The sequence below is a fragment of the Pectinophora gossypiella genome, chromosome 5 (assembly GCF_024362695.1).
Source record: "Pectinophora gossypiella chromosome 5, ilPecGoss1.1, whole genome shotgun sequence".
Taxonomy (NCBI): domain Eukaryota; kingdom Metazoa; phylum Arthropoda; class Insecta; order Lepidoptera; family Gelechiidae; genus Pectinophora; species Pectinophora gossypiella.
In genome coordinates this window covers 8664993-8686114 of record NC_065408.1, presented here as the reverse complement: position 1 = coordinate 8686114, position 21122 = coordinate 8664993, and the positions used below count along the sequence as shown (strand labels likewise).

General features: G+C 36.4%; 2 protein-coding genes across 2 annotated transcripts; both read left to right on the top strand.

Annotated features, from left to right (window-relative positions):
• Positions 1–54: 54 nt before the first annotated feature.
• LOC126366761 (uncharacterized) lies at positions 55–5923 on the top strand. The gene is made up of 3 exons (XM_050010002.1): positions 55–361; positions 1627–1818; positions 5090–5923. The coding sequence occupies exons 1-3, from the start codon at positions 207–209 to the stop codon at positions 5670–5672; spliced, it is 930 nt and encodes a 309-aa protein (XP_049865959.1). The 5' UTR covers positions 55–206; the 3' UTR covers positions 5673–5923.
• A 4834-nt stretch (positions 5924–10757) lies between these two features.
• Positions 10758–16885, top strand: LOC126366772 (endocuticle structural glycoprotein SgAbd-1-like). The gene is made up of 4 exons (XM_050010015.1): positions 10758–10840; positions 13981–14270; positions 14729–14981; positions 16057–16885. The coding sequence occupies exons 1-4, from the start codon at positions 10829–10831 to the stop codon at positions 16153–16155; spliced, it is 654 nt and encodes a 217-aa protein (XP_049865972.1). The 5' UTR covers positions 10758–10828; the 3' UTR covers positions 16156–16885.
• The last annotated feature ends 4237 nt before the right edge of the window (positions 16886–21122 follow it).

Here is a 21122-nt window from a genome sequence, read left to right as displayed (position 1 = left end):
CTCATTGTTGACACCTGTTCGATTGTGCAATTTTCGAAGAACATCTCACTCAAGCGTTAAGGTTGAAGTATTTAGCATCCGCTAAGGCTCGCTCCACCGGAAGGCGGGGGGAGGGTAGTGTAAATAGATGATTCTTACATATAGGTGGTAAAGGGGTCTGGAGTATCATTCACCGGCGAATTTCGGGAGTGTATAGAATTAGTAAGATGTTGTACATAGTTGTTTGCTTGTGCTGGGCGGGATGCGCGCTCGCCGCGCCTGCGTCAACAGACGTCGTGCCTTTGGAGAAACAGCAACCCACAGTCATACCAATCGTATCGCAGTCTGATGAGTTAGAACCTAATGGAACGTACAAATTCAGGTGAGTAAGAAATCGTTTTCGGCCAATTTGAAGTGTCGCAAAAAACGATTGCCAATAATTTTATTCTGTCATTGAATACGTAACTTCAAAATAATCAAAAGTGTACCGTTATCTCATTTCTGTATAAGTTATATGTATATTGAAATAAACTTGTTTTCTTTCCGGTCTACATTACACTATAATTGGTTACCAGTAATATTAGCAACATTGTGATCTCGAGAAATTAGTTTGGTACAAATAATTATAATTAATACAAAAGTTTATATATTTCTTTTCTTTCATTTGCTTAAAAACTTAACAATAAATTTATTACTTAATAACATAGAAAAACACAGAATATAAATGTTTTTGGATGCCGCAATCCAAAAAAAGGCCAGGGTTCAGGAAATCCCCCAACAAGGAACAGGTTAGAGAATGATACATACTTTACCAGTTATGGCATAGTTTATAGTCACTACCCCGTACGAGTAGTTTTAAATATTTATCATTATACAATTACTTATGAACATGAAATGTTACAACATAAATTATAAAATATACATTCGCTTAAGAATATACTCTTAAGCGAATGTATGTTTTATTGGGCAATTCAGAGGTACACCCATCGCAAGATGAACTAAGTACCCGCACCTCATCCGATCTTTCGTTAGACCAACGTGATAGAAAACTTATATGAAAACACACGTTTTATTTCAATTTTAAATATTATATTTTTTCAACAAAATTGAAATATAATGTATACTGGGTGTTAGTGACATCGTAACGAATACTCAGGGGGATGATTCAGACCATGATTCTGAGTTAATATCAGGTGGAATTTTTTGTCGCAAAATTCATGTTTTTTTTTAGTTTTTTTAAATTATTTTCAATTCTATACTTTTGCGATGGAAAATTCCACTTGATATTAACTCAGAATAATCAGCTGAATCATCCCCCTCAGTACTCGTTAAGATGTCACTTACACCCCGCACAAGTACATACAGTAGCCATACAAGTAGGTATGGGTGTTAGTGACAACGTAACGAATACTGAGGGGGATGGTTCAGACCATGATTCTGAGTTGATATCAAGTGGAATTTTCAGTCTGAATATTCATATTTTTTTTGTGTTTTTTTTAATTATTTTCAGTTCCATACTTTTGCGACGGAAAATCCCACTTGATATCATATCAGAATCATAGCCTCAATCACCCCTCAAAGTTTTCGTTACGATGTCACTAACACCCTGTATTATGCACAAAAATAATATAACATATGTTTCAACAGTTATGAAACCGGCAACGGCATTAAACGCGAGGAGACGTCATATGATAAGGTGGTGCCGAAAGCTCGCAGCGCTGGCGGTGGCAGCAGTGACAGCAACGAAGGCAGTGAGAACGACTCCGACAGTGACGAGATCCACGTGCAGATGGGCTCCTACTCCTACACCGCTCCTGATGGCACTCTCATAAGCGTCAGGTAAATAATATTATTATGGCAATTAAATACCTAATATAAATGACAATGGGCACTTTTGTATGAAACTTGGTCCAAGAACCTCCACTGATGAGACTTATATGTAATGAAAGCTTATGCTTTCCCTATGATTCTGGCAAAGTTCTATCAGATTCTGTCCCGGGGTTCTTTTTTTACGGCCATGTTTGTCCTGGCTAAAAATGTGATAAAATACAGTGGGAGCTAAAATCGACTCAAGATTTGTTGCTGGATAACTAAGTCTACATAAATAATTATGTATCATATTGTATATCATTTTAAAGAGGATCTTTTCCAGAATCCGAAACATAAAAAAAAACAAAAGAAAATCTTTTTGTAAGCGAATTATAGTCAATTTATATCTGCAGCGCCATTGTTTCTCGGTAGCTAAGTTCAAGTTTCATGCCTTTTACCCCTTCCAAAAGTATCTTACCGATTTTTTTTTATATTGCTTCCGGAATTTGATCTGAGTGATAATAATAAGAAAAATAAATAAACACCTCTCCGATAGAGACCGCCTAAGCTATTGCCTATTGCAAGAAATCGTCATCATTAGCAAGTCATTACGGTATTGCATATAAGCAACTTGCATATCAGCAACTTGGAACTTGGTCCAAGAACCTCCACTGGTGAGACTTGCATGTAATGATAGCTTATACTTGTCCTATGATTCTGGCAAAGTTCTATCAAACTCTGTCCTAGGGTTTTTTTACGGCCATGTTTGTCCTGAGTGTACAGTAGTGGACTGCAAAATCACCTCAGGATTTGTTGTCGAAAAACTATTTAACTAAGTCTATATACATAATCATATATCATAATGTATATCAATTTTAAAGGGGAAGGTTATCAGAATCAGAAACACAAATAAAAAAAATGCATTATGTAAACGACTTTTAGCCAACTCACGTCCGTAGCACCATTTTTCTCAGCAGCTACGTACGAGTTTCGCGCCTTCCAACCTTTCCAAAGGAGCCCAACGATTTTTTCCTTCTTCTGATATTGCATTCTTAACCTGACAAGTGACAACAAAGAAAAAAAAAATAAAAAAAATAAGAAAAAATAAAATAGATACCATTCCGATAGAGGCCGCGTAAGCTATGGACCTATTGCAAGATAACGTACTCAAAGGCTAGTCATTATAATCCAACAGACGTAACATGATTAGAATGCGGCGGGATGGAAATGTAGTACATCGCCTTATGCGAAAGAGACGAAATATGTGTCTCTTTAACACTAACAGTATACAGCTTAGTACGAGAGAAACAAGAAATAAGTCATTCTAATCAAGATGCAATACAATGACTCTATTGTATACAAAAGAAACACATTTATTAAACAAGTTCATGCAATAACTGGTGCAAAAGGCGGCTTTATTGCCAAGGTAGCAATTACTACCAGGCAACCTTACGTTTACGATACGTTTCTTGTACCATTCGGCATTGTTTATAAGACAAGATATAAGCCTGGATTAATAAAACAATATTGTGGTGAAAGAAAACATACTACATTTGCGTCCTCCCGCATTGTAATCATGTTACGTCTGTTGGATTATAATGACTAGCCTTTGAGTACGTTATCTTGCAATAGGTCCATAGCTTACGCGGCCTCTATCGGAATGGTATCTATTTTATTTCTTGTTGTTGTCACTTGTCAGGTTAAGAATGCAATATCAGAAGAAGGAAAAAATGATTGGGCTTCTTTGGAAAGGTTGGAAGGCGCGAAACTCGTACGTAGCTGCTGAGAAAAATGGTGCTACGGACGTGAGTTGGCTAAAAGTCGTTTACATAATGCATTTTATTATTTGTGTTTCTGATTCTGATAACCTTCCCCTTTAAAATTGATATACATTATGATATATGTATAATTATGTATATAGACTTAGTTAAATAATTTTTCGACAACAAATCCTGAGGTGATTTTGCAGTCCACTACTGTACACTCAGGACAAACATGGCCGTAAAAAAACCCTAGGACAGAGTTTGATAGAACTTTGCCAGAATCATAGGACAAGTATAAGCTATCATTACATGCAAGTCTCACCAGTGGAGGTTCTTGGACCAAGTTCCAAGTTGCTGATAAGCTTATAATATGCAATACCGTAATGACTTGCTAATGATGACGATTTCTTGCAATAGGCAATAGCTTAGGCGGTCTCTATCGGAGAGGTGTCTATTTATTTTTCTTGTTATTATCACTCAGATCAAATTCCGGAAGCAATATAAAAAAAATTGGTAAGATACTTTTGGAAGGGGTAAAAGGCATGAAACTTGAACTTAGCTACCGAGAAACAATGGCGCTGCAGATGCAAATTGACTATAATTCGCTTATATAAAGACTTTTTTGTTTTTTTTTATGTTTCGGATTCTGGAAAAGATCCTCTTTAAAATGATATACAATATGATACATAATTATTTATGTAGACTTAGTTATCCAGCAACAAATCTTGAGCCGATTTTAGCTTCCACTGTATTTATCACATTTTTAGCCAGGACAAACATGGCCGTAAAAAAAGAACCCCGGGACAGAATCTGATAGAACTTTGCCAGATTCATAGAGAAAGCATAAGCTTTCATTACATATAAGTCTCATCAGTGGAGGTTCTTGGACCAGATTCGCCCATTCTCCTTTCGATAATTTTGATACTTTTTATTTATTTATTATTTGTACACAATAAAACAGACACAAGGAACATACAAAGAAAACAGATAGTACTGGAGGTCTTTTTCATGTGTACAATAAAGTGGAAGAAGTGAAAATATAGTGTGTCAGGATTGTAGTAATTGGAATGCCGTGGTTTCTACGTCTATATCGTCTGCGCCAATGGGAAAAGGGCGTGATTTTACGCACAGTATTTCTTAATAATAACAAATGACAATCTCCATGTTCATCAATTACATTAATCACTTTATTTGTAAACAATTATCAATATTTTAATTGGCAAATCATCGAATGGTTTTCAAGTTTTAAATGCTACCCAATCGGTATAAGATATAACAATTGAGGTAGAGGTGACTATAGAGTACTTATGCTAGTGTCATAATATACGTTCGTTTGGATAAATAAATATAAGTAGGTACCTACAAGTACATACATACATAAACAGCCTATATACGTCCCACTGCTGGGCACAGGCCTCCCCTTAATCAACCGGAGGGGGTACGGAGCATACTCCACCACGCTGCTCCAATGCGGGTTGAATTTTGTAATCGCAAAAACCCTAAATAGTGACAATAATTACAAAATGCTATATTCACAGGTACATTGCTGATGAAAACGGTTTCCAACCAATCGGAGACCACATCCCCCGAGTACCGTCCCCGTCTAGCGGCAGTTCAGCTGAGAAATCTGGACGAGCTTTGAAGGCGGCTGACAACGCGGAGGCTGCATCGGCGCCTACTGCCGCTGCAAAATCAGCACCTGCCCCTGAACCTGCTGCTAAAAAAGCAACTGCTTCGGAAGACACCGCAGCAAAAGACAATTCTCAAGCATCTACCACGGTTGCTCCAGCTGATGGTGAAGCTTCAACTAAACCAAATGAAGAGGAAGCCTCAACTAAAGCGGCTGAAGCCGATGCATCAACCACAGAAGCGGCTAAAGAATCAGACGCATCCACAACTGAAGCAGCGAAAACAGAAGCATCGACGACAGAGGCAGCCAAAGAGTCGACTACAGAAGCAGTGAAAGGATCAGAAGCTAACGAAGGTTCATCCGCAGAAGCATCAACAACTGAAGCTGCCAAAGCCTCTGCGCCAGGAGCGTCATCAACAACAGCTAGTGAACAATCCACTTCAAGCGCCGAGGCGTCTACGACGGAGGCAGCGAGCACTACTTCAGCATAATCATAACTATTCCAAGCACGTCCTATTATACTGCCTTACTCCTTGATATTGACACCGCTAACTAGCGTGTCGACATCGCGCCATAAAAGCTTTAGATGTTATCCTAAGAATGTTTTATATTCTTAATTGGTACGGGTTACAATAAGCGTTATTGTTGCAAAATGAAATAAATAAAAATGTGATATATTATTGTTATGTCGAATAATAATAGAATGTTGACAATTTGTAAATATATTATTTACTTGTACGGACTTGTTCTTTTATTTCTGAATTACTACTATTAATTTAAAAATGTAAGTATTTTTTCAAGATAAAACCAGATTGGTGTCATCTATAATCTGGCGGAGCAGATTTCGTTCATTTACTGAAACACCAAACATGGTGCTTTTTAATAAGCTGAAAATAGTGAGAAAGCTAAAATACTTCACATGCCACAATGTAGTAAAATGCAAATTAAAATATCACGATCAAATGTCAAGATCAGTTCAAGTCTCCAACGCAGTACCGTGAAGACGGTACGTTCCTCCTCTCACTTTTATTGTGAAACCAATGACGTGGATCTGAACGCCATTACTAAGTAACATAATTACTACAAAAGTGTTAATAACCCTTTTTGTTATTCAATAAGAATTCCAATTATACGTAATGTTTGAGTTTTTTCACAGTTTTTGTTTACCCTTCGTACGGTTATTGTGTAATTGTTTGTGGCGTGATCTTGACATTCTCAATGTAATCTGACTAACAAAATGCTAATGAAAGAATCGGTTTTCAAGCTTCAATTATATGCAGATGTACACCTACTTAACCAATTTGTCATTATTGTGTTCGCTTCAACATTATAATTTTCAAAGCTTTGCTAAATCCGTAAGTAGTTGATTACTGTGATCTTATATAATATCCATGGTACTTTAGTAAACTAAGTGCTTAAATATAAATTATAAATAATATTGAAGTAAGTAATACGTAATATGCTCAAAGCACTTTTAATGAACGTAAATAAAACACAAGCAAGATATTGATAACTGTAATTTTGAACTTTGAACAAAAAAGCAAACTGATCATAAGGTCAAGAGACGAATAAATACTCGTATTTACATTCAAATACAACATAATTCACATCATAACTTTCTTACAAAAGGAAATGGAAGTACATGCCAACGCAAGTGGTAATAATTTTTGTGCCAATAATAACCTAAGGGCTAATATGAATACATCATTTAATAAAGGAAAATAATGTGCAAACAATACTAAACACAGTGAGATAATAGGTGTAATCTACGTACTAAAAACGATCTGTGTGTGTTGTTCTCAAACGAAATGGAAACTGAAGCTCAACAAGTAGGCTATCGGGTGGGTGGGCGTCTATAGCCCACTAGGTCGGCAGAGCGCACGCGCGGGTCGCTGACCCATTACGCAATGGACGCTGCACGCAACGGACGAGATGATACGGGTACGCATGCGTTTGCGCAGCTGTTGATGCACGGCGAAGAAAAGTATATAACAGTATTATTTTCAATTAAAAATAATGTCCTAAAGTTCAATTAAAAATTCAAATTCAAAATATTTTTTCGGAAACTAGTCCATATTATATTAGTAACAGAAAGCTTAACCTAGTATTAGTAACAGATAAAAGTGGATTGATAATTTTAATTATTAAAGTTTTCACTATAACAATCGTAACTAATCTGTATTTATTTTCTTACGATATGATGTAGTAGTTAGTGGTTGCTGATAAGAAGGCATTTTTTAAATATAAGTAGGTAAGTATATAAATAAAAATATAACTATCGTCATGAAGTTTGATCCACTTTTAAAAATAATATAATGTGACAGTTGACTATGTGTTACGTAGTAATTAGTGTTTGTGATTCTGTCTGTCGCAAATATTTGAAATTGCGATATTTTTAAGAAATATTGATTTCCATAGCATCTAATACGGAGCAAGGACACAGTTGAGAGATTTTACTATGTTAATCTGTTTGTTAATGCTATTTGTTATAAAAGCCGTATTGTGCGTGCTAAAAGAATTTTCAGTTTTGTATGGAATTAATTAAAACTACTACAGAGACAGATAAGGTCGAATTTTGATTTTTTTACTTTGGAACAATTCGGCGCGTAAAATCTAACACCGCACACTGGGGTTTATCTACAAAAAAATGCGTTTTATCGAGTTTCTCAAAATAAACAAAACAAAATATTATCTAAGTATCTAAATATATAAAAGGAGAAACTGACTGACTGACATATCAACGCACAGCCTAAACGGCTAAACGTAGGCACTTGAAATTTGGAAAGGACATAGCTTAGGTACCGTAGAGGTGCACTAAGAAAGTGATTCCCGGAATTCCCACGGGAACGGGAATTAGCGGGAAAATCCTTTTGTATGAAAAATCTAAACCGCTTAAGTTAGACGCTTGAAATTTGGCATGCAGGTACCTTAGTTATCTTAAAGCTTAGTTGCAACAGGATATTGCAAAATTCCCACGGAAATGGGAGTTAGCGGGAAGAAACATTTGTATGAAAAAATCGAAACCGCGTAAGATAAATGTTTTCATCACACACACAAATATCTCTCTTTTATAACACGCCACGCGGACGAAGTCGTGGGCAAAATCTAGTCTGATATATGATAGAGATTATAATTTCATATCAATTTTCTTAGCGCGTATGTGTCGGAAGTATCCTGATATGATTCCAGCAATAATTTAGACTAAAGTAGAACTGACTGATGATGAAGTATAATCGAGTATATTGCAACAATCTATCAACAGACAAAAATATCTGCGCTATCACCTGCGCCCGCGCTCGCACCCTTTACCTCGTTGCTCAAGTCGTCTTGATAAGTGATACTAACACGTTGCTACATTGAACAACGCCTACCATTTATGTAACAGTTCCATAGCGATCGCTGTCCGGTACAATGACGATGTGGAATGATGGATCTGCTTAGTTTGTACTGCACCTTCTTTTAGCGAAAAACATATTACATACTTACCTACTTATTAGGCATTTACTGAACCACAGTGGTAAATTGCATACTAGGTAAAGAAAGTATCATCATCCCCCAAGCGTTATTCCGTTTTCACGGGGTTCGCTTACCCAACCTCAGTGGCGGCCCTAAGGTGGTGCAAAAATAGAGGGGGCCAAAATCAACCAAGACTGGTTCATAGATTGCAGCCACATAAAACTCATACCGGGTGGTTGTAAACAACATTTTTAAAAGATATAAATAGGTCAATTTCGGTGGCCGTAAATTATTTAAAAAAAATGTATTTTAAGGGGCTGAGGAGTGCCACTTTGTAGTCTTGCACCACCTGAATATTTTGCTAGGGTCGCTACTGAAGCGACTGTCCATCTTACCTTCCAATCCAAAAGAAAAATCCAGCCTATTTACAGGTTAGATCACAAAGCTCTAATACATTTCTCGGATATGTGGGTTGCCTCACGATGTTTTCCGTTAGGGCTTAGATAAATATAAGTATAGTTACAGGATACACCAGGCTGATCACCTGATTGTCCGAAAGTAAGATGATCCGTGCTTCGGAAGACACGTTAAGCCGTTGGTCCCGGTTACTACTTACTGATGTAAGTAAGTAGTCGTTAAATGAGCCATGTCAGGGGCCTATGGCGGCTCAATAGTAACCCTGGGTTGATGAGGTTGGTACTACACCTCACAAACCATACAATAGAAGAAGAAGATAGGATAATAAAATTACTTGCTACTTAAGTAGCATACTAACTGTGGTTTCATTATAACGTTTACTCTGATAAGGGTTATTTTCAGTTTTGGCTGTTTCATTTAACAGACCTACTATAGGTATTTGACTCTGAGAATTCGCTTTTCATGAAAGCTTTTTGTTAATTACGAGTAGGAATTAGAGAGAAAGTTGCTATACAATTTGGGGTAAGAAAAGCATCACAGGCGGCTAAAACCTATGTTAGAATATTACTAGATAAGTATTTATTGCTAATAACTAAACTTGTTTACTCAATGAGTAGTCCACCTTATGTTACAACTGTCTACTGAAACTGATTGTCAACTGTCTGTCTGAATAGAGGATATAACGCAACTTCTGAAAAGTCCAAATTTCATTTTTCATCATTTTGGTGTACTAGGTACATGTCTTTATAAATAAGCACGTCACTATAATGTATTAAATGAATGCAATAAAATGATAATGTATTAAATGAAATATCTATTTCTTAAAATACACTTCTTTTTAATTTTTAATTGCATTTAAACAACCTAAATGGAGATAGAAATGCGCAGATTTAGTGCCATAAAACTCTCCCTTAATGAGCTAATAGCTCTATAATTAAATGTAGTTCTATGACGGCATATTACCCCTTTAGTGGCGAAATATTTCACAAACTGCTGGCTGTTTACGTGTCTTAATAATATGCAAAAAGTAAAGCCCTTCTAATTACCTTTAATCCTTCGCAAGTTGATTCCGGATTCAGTTTGATTGTAGAACTTGTTTATAATACCTACCTATCTGCCTTCCAGTAAGTTCTTAACTTAATATTTCCCTATAAGATATTCTACTTTATATATCAAGATGAGACTTCATTCAATACAGAATCTTATTGCCTATAGTAGACGAATAACGCTGACGCAAAGATGTACTAAGAATAAGAACAGTATGCAACTGAAATTATATGGTACATAAGTGTTCCACTTTGAGATCTCAGAGTTTATTATCCCAGCTTTACTATTGTATAGTTTCCATCGCATGGTACTGTACTGAGGTTTACCAAGGAAGTTTCGAGTTTACTTCGAGGAAGGCGGAAAAATACGATAGTATGACCAATGGTTCGCCAAATGAACAGTATTGTGCCACAACTATGCAAAACAGATCATATTTCCTTCATATACTAAAATGAATCGTGATACATCTTTGTAATCTTCTTACTTGCAATAAGAGAGTCTACCATACAGTCACGATTTTTTGATATCGATATTGAAATCAAAAAATTGAGGCGTTGGCTGCTGCAGCGTATTGCAGAGGCAGATCGAGTATGAAAGTGTGATGGGTCGAAGCCGCGCGAGTGGCAGGGGTGTAGTATAAAAGTGAGCGCACAACTACCACTCTGACATAGTTCACGAACCTCCACGTGCTTCAGTGCCGCACGTCACGCCAACAAACAACACAACAATGAAGCTCCTGGTAAGTGTTGACATACCAGTTCAAAAGCCCTCATCAGCTATAAGAGAGTTTGAGCTTCAATAACGACCTCACAACCTTATTTTTAAAGGGTTATCAATACTTTATCTACCGATTGATTGGCAAAACGAGATTGCGTTAATATTAGTGGTAAAGGATTTCCCGTGATCAGCTGTTGCGAGACGGCCCAAATATGGCGACCGGGCGCGTCCGCCGCTGAACTTTGACATATATCTTTAAATACCTGCATTTAATTATTGCTTCATCGTGTTCTCTCTTATCGTGGAATCTTTTAAAGTTGTAAAGTTATGTGTACAGTTTAGCTTAACTTCTGTTAAATGGTATATTATGTGACGGTGATAAAATCTACATTGTAAGGTACTATTTAGATTTAATAGTACAGTAATTAGTGCAAGCATTAACAGTCAATCAATATACCTGTAATCAGATCAGACATGAAACTTTCAAATGTCAATATTTATACAAGCAAAAAGTTTGAATGGCTTGAACAGTTGAATTAGGGAAGTTGTGTAATTTACCTGTCTGTCTAAAATGTTACTTATATTGCATGTACCATTACATACATGTTATGATACATAACTTTTTGTAACACTAAAAGTTATAAGTTTTTTTTTAAAGCATATGGTTCAATTATTCCTACATTACTGTTTATTCCCACATAAATTAAGTAGGTAAGTATAAAAGTACTCACATCTTATTTAACCATACATTTTATGGGCCGTAAATTTTAATGACCTTTAAGATGTTATGTTTTCAAAGCTATTAGTACTCGTAATTTTTACAGAGGTAGACAGAGTTGCAAATAGATCGGTTATGAATTAATATACTTTTCTTATGGTATCTTCCCTTTACCATTCAACTGGTAATCATGGGTATTAACTTTAGTCAATTTTCTGTTCTGAAAAAAGAAAACTTGTATTCTTATTAGGCTATTGGTACAAGTTTATATATCATGACCTTGGTCCTCTTTCTGGTCTCCTGTTTCCTTGGACTTTTCGTTGTGTATTTTATAAAAGAGATATTATTTTCCGCATTTGAATAGAACAATACAAGGTGAAAGAAAGTTAAGTAACGTAAAGTAGGCAATTGTTTTTAAAGGGGCATCTTTACCATAGAGCAACATGGACCTCTTTCCATCAGACTTTTACAGATTGTAATTGTAGATGTTTCTTTACTACCTATGAATGTATATTATATGTGTAATGATTCATTGCCGTAATGAGTTATATTCTTGTATATTCTAACTCACAACCTCATTTCGTTGACAAACGGCCTGCTCTTGTTGTACATGACATACAATTATATAACATTCTTTCTAGGTCACAACATTCGGACAAGCACAGGTTTTAGGGTTACGTCTCTTGACTGGTTCTAATTCATAATAACGACCTCCGCGGTCCAGTGGTTGAGCGGTGGGCTCACGATCCGGAGGTCCCAGGTTCGATTCCCGGTGGAGACATATCACAAAAAATACTTTGTGGTCCCTAGTTTGGTTAGGACACTACTGGCTGATCACCAGATTGTCCGAAAATAAGATGATCCGTACTTCGGAAGGCATGTTAAGCCGTTGGATGTTAAGTAGTCGTTACATGAGCCGGCTCAATAGTAACCCTGACACCAGGGTTGATGAGGTTGGTACTCCACCTCACTACCCACACGACAGAAGAATTCATAATATTTTCAATTAGAAATTATGCATCACACATGTTGTATCTGGTACAATAAATCTGTCAAATATACATTTTGAAGTAACATAATTAAAGTCTATTAAAAAGATTCATTTATATGCAAAAGTGTATGTTACATAAATTAATTCACAATGTTACTTCATGCCTAGTTATTTACAACTGATTGTACAACATGGCAATGCTTTTTGACTACGATCGAAACTATCAGCATTTTCCTATTCCCCATTTGCTAAAAATGCGTTTTAAAATCATATAATTTATCCTATTCACATGTCACAATCCAAACATATAGAGTTTAGGTAATAATTCCGCATAGTCCGCAATGTCTTGCAATATTGAACCACACCCAAAAACAAGCTTATGCATGCGTTTGTTACCGTCTCGAATCAATGAAGCAAACAACTACTTGTTAATAAATTAATAATCAATCACAAAAAGCGCAAATGCACACGAAACGTATGATTGGTTACATATCGCACGCTCCAGTGTAGCAATCGGTTAAATGCTGCGAATGTACGATTACTGAAGACGCCTCAAGGTAGTTACCGATTGCAAGATAATTGTTTCATTATGCCATTTTATTCAACACTGTATTTGGCCAGACCGGTAAACTGCTCCTTATATAACTGCCCACAAGTAGTACATAAATCTTCCATAAAGTATAATTGCCAATAATAATTGTCGGTTGCACATTTAAATATAACTAATCGGTTGCTGCCAGTTATCTGGTCAAGTAGTTAATGCCATCTGCGGCGAATCTACAATAAGACACGTCAAAAAAAAAAACAAAAAAGTTGCTGCCAGTGTTGACCGTAGATTGTGTAATGTACTTGACTGACAAGGGAGTTCAGGATGTTAAAGCATATCCAAAAGTCGAGAGGAGCTCAATGAAACAATGGTGTGGTTATGGATATGTAGTGCCGAGACATGTGTCGGAGCCCACTTTCGCCCAACCTGCGTGTCGAATGAGGCTGTTTCACAATGATTGTACCTATTGTATCCGCTCCATCTTATCTTGCGACATTACGAATATGATTAAGCTCCTCTGTCTGACATCATCTCGTTTCATTATATTAACGTACACAATGCAATCGCACAAGCGCTAGGCGCGAGCCGTGAAATTAGAACTCATTAGCTTTCTACTAATTTCGTCAGTTTCTTACTGAGAAGCTTTACATAACTCAATCAGATAAGATATAGGGATTGATTTATGTGATGATATAATTCGTGTTATTGTTATATATACAAATGTGACCTACAATCCTCATTGAAGCTTGTTTGCAAAAACATTTCGTTTAGTATCATAAATTGCAACCGGCACGTTATTCTAGATTATTGGAACAAGATTTGGTATTCTAATTATGTTGTTATTGTAATATCGTTTCTGTGGCATAAATGTTTCTTTACTCAAAAATTTTGTTCTCAATTTTCCAGGTCGTTGTATCCGCCGTGCTGTCCCTGACGACGGCTCTGCCTCAGAGGAGAGTGTCGCTCAAGCCTGAGTCGCAGCAAGCGGACGACCAACAAACTGCCGAGCAGAACTACAACAACTTCCAGCAACAGGAATACAACAGACAACAACAGCAAGAATACAGACAACAGCAACAACAACCCGCCAGACCCATTGAGGACTTCAGGCCCAAGGTGTCGCTCGAGACTACCACGTTCATTCCTATCATCCGCTTCGATAAGGAGCAGGGTACTGACGGAAGCTACAAGACTGCGTAAGTACTGTTTTCTCTTCTCCAATCAATTGCTCTGCGCCGGCACTTGTTTCCGCACAACGCCGGAACCGATTATGTTCGACATCGCATATAATGATAGCCAATACATAATCTCGGCGCGTGCAATTTCAAGCTGCATTTGACCATGACTTGATACGGAGTGACAGTCAGTCCAATTGTTTTTATCTTCCTCTGCATCCCATTATAGTAGTTAATTTACGTATTACTTACTAATTTCACTTATGTTTAATATTTTTTTGAGACCAAGTTTGGCAAATATTAATGAATAACCTCCTTCTTTTTGAAGTCCTACTAGCCAAAGTAGCACAAAAAAGTAGTAAAAAAAGAAAAAATAGCAATGTCATAGTAGTACCTAGTACTTAATTAAGTATTGTTACTTACCACTTCCTTCCTTCCGTATTACATGCTTACTAAACATTCAACCATTTCCACTTCAGATACGAGACTGGCAACAACATCCAGGCTGAAGAGCAAGGCTTCCTGAAGAACGTTGGAGAGAACCACGACGCCCTGGTACAGAGTGGCTCGTACTCGTACACCGCCCCCGACGGCCAGGTCATCAACGTCGAGTACACTGCTGACGAGTTCGGTTTCAGAGTCAAGGGCGACCACATCCCCACCCCTCCCCCCGTCTCCGCTGAAATCCAGAAGGGGCTCGACCTCATCTACGCTGGAATCAAGGCCAACCAGGTAAACTAGCACGAGTATACATTAACATAGTTAGCATACACACGTCCGACTGCTGGGGCCACGCATGTCATCAATCAACCGAAGGGGGTATGAAGCATACTCCACCAGAGTATCAACCAATCAATCAACCGAAGGGGGTATGAAGCATACTCCACCAGAGTATGCTTGGTTGACTGATGGCAGCAAAATGAAGCATATTCCACCAGAGTATGCTTCATTTTGCTGTTCTGCTATAAGTTGATGGAGATGTTTGGACTAGTGGCTGTGATCAACGGCATAAACTATATAAACAGAAAATTTACCCTATATAAAGTACGAGCATTTATGACATTTATTACGGAACAGAAGACTCTAATGGACATCACTCCTCTCTACACAGTACTAAACCGGCATCATTCGAAAAATCATCTGTCTAAAAGACACACACGTGTACATAAAACGCTTGCATTTAAGTATCTAAAATTATCGTCAATTACGGTAATAACAATTCTCAGTGGCGATCTATGTCAAGGTCACGTGATATCGTGCTCCAATGGATGCTCTTTCACTAATTTATTTGCTCCATCTACATGCATATTAGTTACTCAACTCCCTGCCACACTTAGTTATGTTTGTGGTCGATGCAATGGGAGTTTCTAGATAGTTAACGAGATCTCTATTTTATACAAGACAGTAATATGGTTTTATGGACTCATGATTTTTTTTCTTGATTGTAATAAAGATTGATTTGCTAATCCAAAGCAAAACAAGCTTCATATATATTCTTGGAAATAAGCACAAATAAATGTATAATTTGAATTCGTTGCCAAAGTGTTCGCATCAATAAGCCTAATTCAGCATAATACTCGGAAACTTAAGAAATACAAATCGTAAACTTATGTTTGAAACAATTTAAAATTCACTGGACTTCTTTCCTTCGAGTAGTAAAACCCATAATAAATCACTCACATATTTTATCATCACTAATTTAAGAGCTGCGCTCTTGTCGGTGTAGCTTTCTCCATGCTACTTTTTACTCACATAATATTTAAGGATTAAAAAAATATTTACTATAGAAATAACCTCTACATTCCAGGAGCGAGCTGCAATTGAAGCCAAGAACAACCCAGAGGCCGCGCGGCAGCAGGAAGAGAAGGCCGCCCTCGACTACAAGGGCCTCTACTACCAGAACTAACTGGCCCCTAGTTTAGTGTGTGAACAAGGACTGAGCAGAACTAACGTGATCACTAACCATGTGGAACTAGAAGGTTCTTGGTAGGGTAAAGGTTTTCCATTGTTAGAATGAGAGACAACACAATGTTAATACTGAAGATGGAACATTTATTATCTTTATTTTAATTATATTGCGTTGTCCTGCCCATTTTGAGGAATGGAAAATTTTATTGGAACCAAGATATTCTCTTTACAGACGTCACTGTTGTATGGTGTTAAACATCAATGTGACGTCATAAGTGGCTATCTTGTTGTACTCTACCATTTTTGTATGATCGTAGACTATCTCAAAAACAGTTTAAATTTAATTCTTTGTTAAGTTTAATATGCCATGAAGACTAGAATAGAATTAAACTTAATATAGAGTCAAATTATAAGGTTAATAGACTCATTTAGGCAGAGATAAAATGAAAAAAAGCAAAGATAATACAGTTTTAGGGACACCTACGACTTTATTTGAAATTGTTCCTTGTTAAATTATTGTCAAGATGAGGCTATAAATTCAGGTGTTACTTGTTTTAATACTCAATACAATATAAGATAGATATTATGCTGCTAAATTTAAGAATCCCATAGTAAGTACGATCATACAACAAAGATCAGATACGAGATTGTTTCTCTTTATACTTTTGTACATAATACCTATTAAGTTATCTTATTCTTGATACGTAAATAAAATGTTAAATATTTAATATTACGTCTTTCTTTATTTGTTTCTGACTTGCTTTACACACACATAACTAAACTCAAGCCCGAATTTCGGTGAGTAAATAAATAAGTTAGAAAGTTAATACTTGGAAAGGTAATTTGCAGCCACTATTGAAACAATCACTTCAGTTCTAAGATTTATTATAAACCTATAATGTTGGGTGATAAGGCTAAGTGATAAACCTAAGGTGACATAAAGTAAAATGACAATCCCATATAATATATTGGGATTTATATCACTGTCACTGTCGATAATCAGTAATTATTTGCAACTAGTTCAACCCCCCAGTTCATAATAATATTTATTTATTTATTTAATAAACACACGTAACAGGTTACAGACACAAATCGTATGAAATAATACACTTTTTGAGGTTCAGACTGTAGCCCAACTAAACGTATGCAAGTTATACAATACTATGGTGAGAAAACACGACACAAATTAAAAGATATTACAATAAAATATACTTAGCTCCGCAACAACACGGTAACAACTACGATTCATGGATCTACGTCCAAATCTTCAGGTGAGCATTATGTTTCTAACAAGAAAACGAATGAAGGCAGGAAAATTATTATTAAAAATATCAATATCCTTGTCATTAACGACAAGGTCGTTGTACTGACGACACATACGGGTGATAGGGTTGTAAAAGGAGGTGTTATTACGATACACGCACAGATTGAATGGTCTAGGATTCCGGGAACGACAGTATGTATTAAAATTAATAAGGGAAAGAAGTTTAGGAGAGTCAACCTTCGAGTGAATAATTTTGTAAAGAGTGGTTAAGCTGTTAATCTGGCGACGGTTCTCCAATGAGGCTAGATGGAATTTGTTGAGCAATGAATTGTAGGAATTGAGACTGCGATTTAAGTGAAGACGGAAAGATACCAATTTTAAGAATCTCTTCTGTATACGCTCAATACGATCAGTGTGTACTGCATAATATGGCACTGCATAGTATGCTGCGAATTAAGCAGTTGAAGAGATGTATAAAACTAGCGGGTTTCTTAAAATGTTTAGATATTCTAAAAATAAAACCAAGCAGACGCGAACTACGACTAATTATGGCTTCATAATTAATGATCCCTGAAGGTTAGCTTGTCATCAAAGTATACTCCCAAGTCCCTTGCTATTGTCTTCCGACCCAAGATGTGACTATTTATAGAATAGTTAAAAGAAATTTTATTTATTTTACTGGTGAAAGTGATAACAAAGCACTTGTTAACGTTTAAAAACATCTGGTTCGATGCACACCACTCAACAATAATGTTCAAATCATTTTGTAGTTTTAGTGCATCATTCGTTGATGTAATAATAGTCCATTTTGGTAGAAAAGACCTAATATCTGTGTCTATTTTTTAAAAAGAAACAATTGAATAGGTTTTGTTTTTTGTTCTTTAATCAAATATCAAACATACATAACATAAACAGCCTATACACGTCCAACTGCACAGGCCTGTCAATCAACCGGTCGGGGTATAGAACATTTTCATCACGCTGCTCCACTGCAAGTTGGTGGAGGTGTTCAAATCAAATACCATAAGTGGCAAAGGGCAACGGCAAATAAATTACATATTTAAAATAGTTTCAAGGTTAACAATGATTAGAATATTAAAATGTGATAGTCCGTGGGAAATGGACCAGTTTTTGGAGATATTTGATCTGTTTTTTTTTTGTATATTAATTTATGTGTTTATTTTTAAACAAAATTCTAATTCTGGTAGTTACAATAACATACATATTCATAATGCACACACCATATGTCTCATATAAATATTTTATTTATAATGCAGTAAGTTTTTGTACAAGTAATAAAATTACGAAATTAACTCTAATTTTTTAGAAACTTTCCAAGTTGTTAGTGTTAAAGGATAAGTGTTCTTTTATGCCGTGCTTAATTAAATACAAATTATAGATTTCTTTACATATTGTCGATTACGATTGGACGTTTAATCTTTAAGCCAACGAAGTAAATAGTTTTCAATTTCTACCCATATATTTTTGCACGAAAATAAAAATTAAGTGATAATTATAAAAAGTAAGTACATAAAAATTATCAAACATCAAAGAAAAAAGTAATAAAAAAATATATTTTTATAAGCAGCTCATGCGCGTTGATGTCTTTTGTATCAGATATGAGAAGTAGTTAAAAAAATGTGTTATCTTACGAAACGAAATAAAAGGTAGGTAATAAAAATATTCTTTATTATTTATTTATTTCACAATTTCACACCCACATCCGGTTAAAAGAGTATTTATCTATTTGCGGCTGTACAGGCGACTTTTTATCTCAAGTCATATGTAGATGAAACAGCAATGATGATTGTATCTAATAGTCTAACAGAAAGCTCGGTGAGGTGTGAGTACTTAGTTCATCTTGCGATGGATGTAGCTCTGACTACCTCAATTGGGATATAGTGAGCTTTTATATGATGTGCCTAATAGAAAACCACGAGGACAAGATCGAGTGTAGAAATAAACGCAGTCTACATTATTAGGTTCTTCGAAGTTCGAAATGTACTCGTACTTAAGCCATCATTACTATCTTAGCAAATACAAGTAGCATGTCGCAAGTCACAGCATAATCTAAGTTCACTTGTATTTCTATAGAATACAGCATTTGCCCAGCAGTTTAAAATAGGGCTTTAGCGTGAACTTTAGTATTATAAATTATAGAGTGCGGATAATTTTACATGATTATTTGTGATATTTCTTACATTTTAGCAAATGCCACACGCAGAACTGGATAGACAGGGGTCAACTTGAGATGGGTCTCGTAAATTTCAAAATCACTACTGAAGATTTAAAGGCTTACATTGGACTGACCCTTGGTTTATACATATGTCTGCCTTCATAAAGGTGAATCATGTTTTAGTCTACCCCTTCATCAGGTATAATTTCATCTGTGCAATTTTTAGAAGTTTTTTTCCTTTTTTTGACGTCTTCATGTTGTGTGGGTTGTGAGGTGGAATACCAGCCTCATCGACCCTGATTCAGGGTTATTATTGAGCCGCCACAGGCCCCTGACATGGCTTATGTAACGACTACACACTTACATCAGTAAGTAGTAATCGGGACCAACAGCCTAACGTGCCTTCCGAAGCACGGATCATCTTACTTTCGGACAATCAGGTGATCAGCCTGTAATGTCTTAACCAAACTAGGGACCACAAAGTGATTTTTCTGATATGTCCCCACCGGGATTCGAACTTGGGACCTCCGGATTGTGAGCCCAACGGTCAACCACTGGACCACGGGGCCGTTTTGTGGTACCCTCGGAGTGCCAGTCCTTTTTTATCTTTGTCTCTTACATATCTTATTTCTATTCTTTATACTAAGCCTAGGCTACACACTCATTCCGTTCTCTATTACCATTTAAACAATTATTGGCGTTGCGTAGTCAGATATTGAAGGTTTCTAAAGATAATTCTAGACAGAGAAGACAAAATAGAAGCAGTCCAAAAGAAGTTCTTAAAATTTCTTAACTATAAAAGTAAAATATATCTTGACAGCTATGGTGCCAGTTGTGCTCATCATAAGTTACTTACCCTCTCGAATCGTCGCACCTTATTAGATCAAATGCTGCTCCAAGACATCCTTCACGCCCGAATCGACAGTCCTAGTCTCCTCTCTTTGATACAAATAAGCACCCCCAAACGTCGGACTAGGCACACCAGGGAGAGTCTCTTTGCATGTAGGAGGTACGGTAGTAACTATGCTAAAAACAACCCTGTTCGCCGCATATACCTTGACATTTTTTCTCTCTCTAAGCTCGTTTACAAAAAGCACATATCCTTAAAACTTTCAACTAGCTGCTGCCCGTGACTTCGTACGCGTTTTTCTTTTGCTTTATTAATTGTTATATTAACGGCTAAGATGCTGCTACTGCTAGGGGGAATCACATTAATTATGCTATAGTGTAATACAATAAATATATAAACACCACATTCACACATACACTTCTTCACACATACATGCAAATGCACACACACACACACACACACACACACACACACACGCACACACATACACACACACACACACACACACACACACACACACACACACACACACACACACACACACACACACACACACACTCAAACTCGGACACACACTACTCCCAATCTTATTATTATCATTTTTGGGTACTAGCCTTAAACCATGTTAAGATGTTTCATATTTTTATTTTTACTGATACTTTCTTTTCAAAAAAT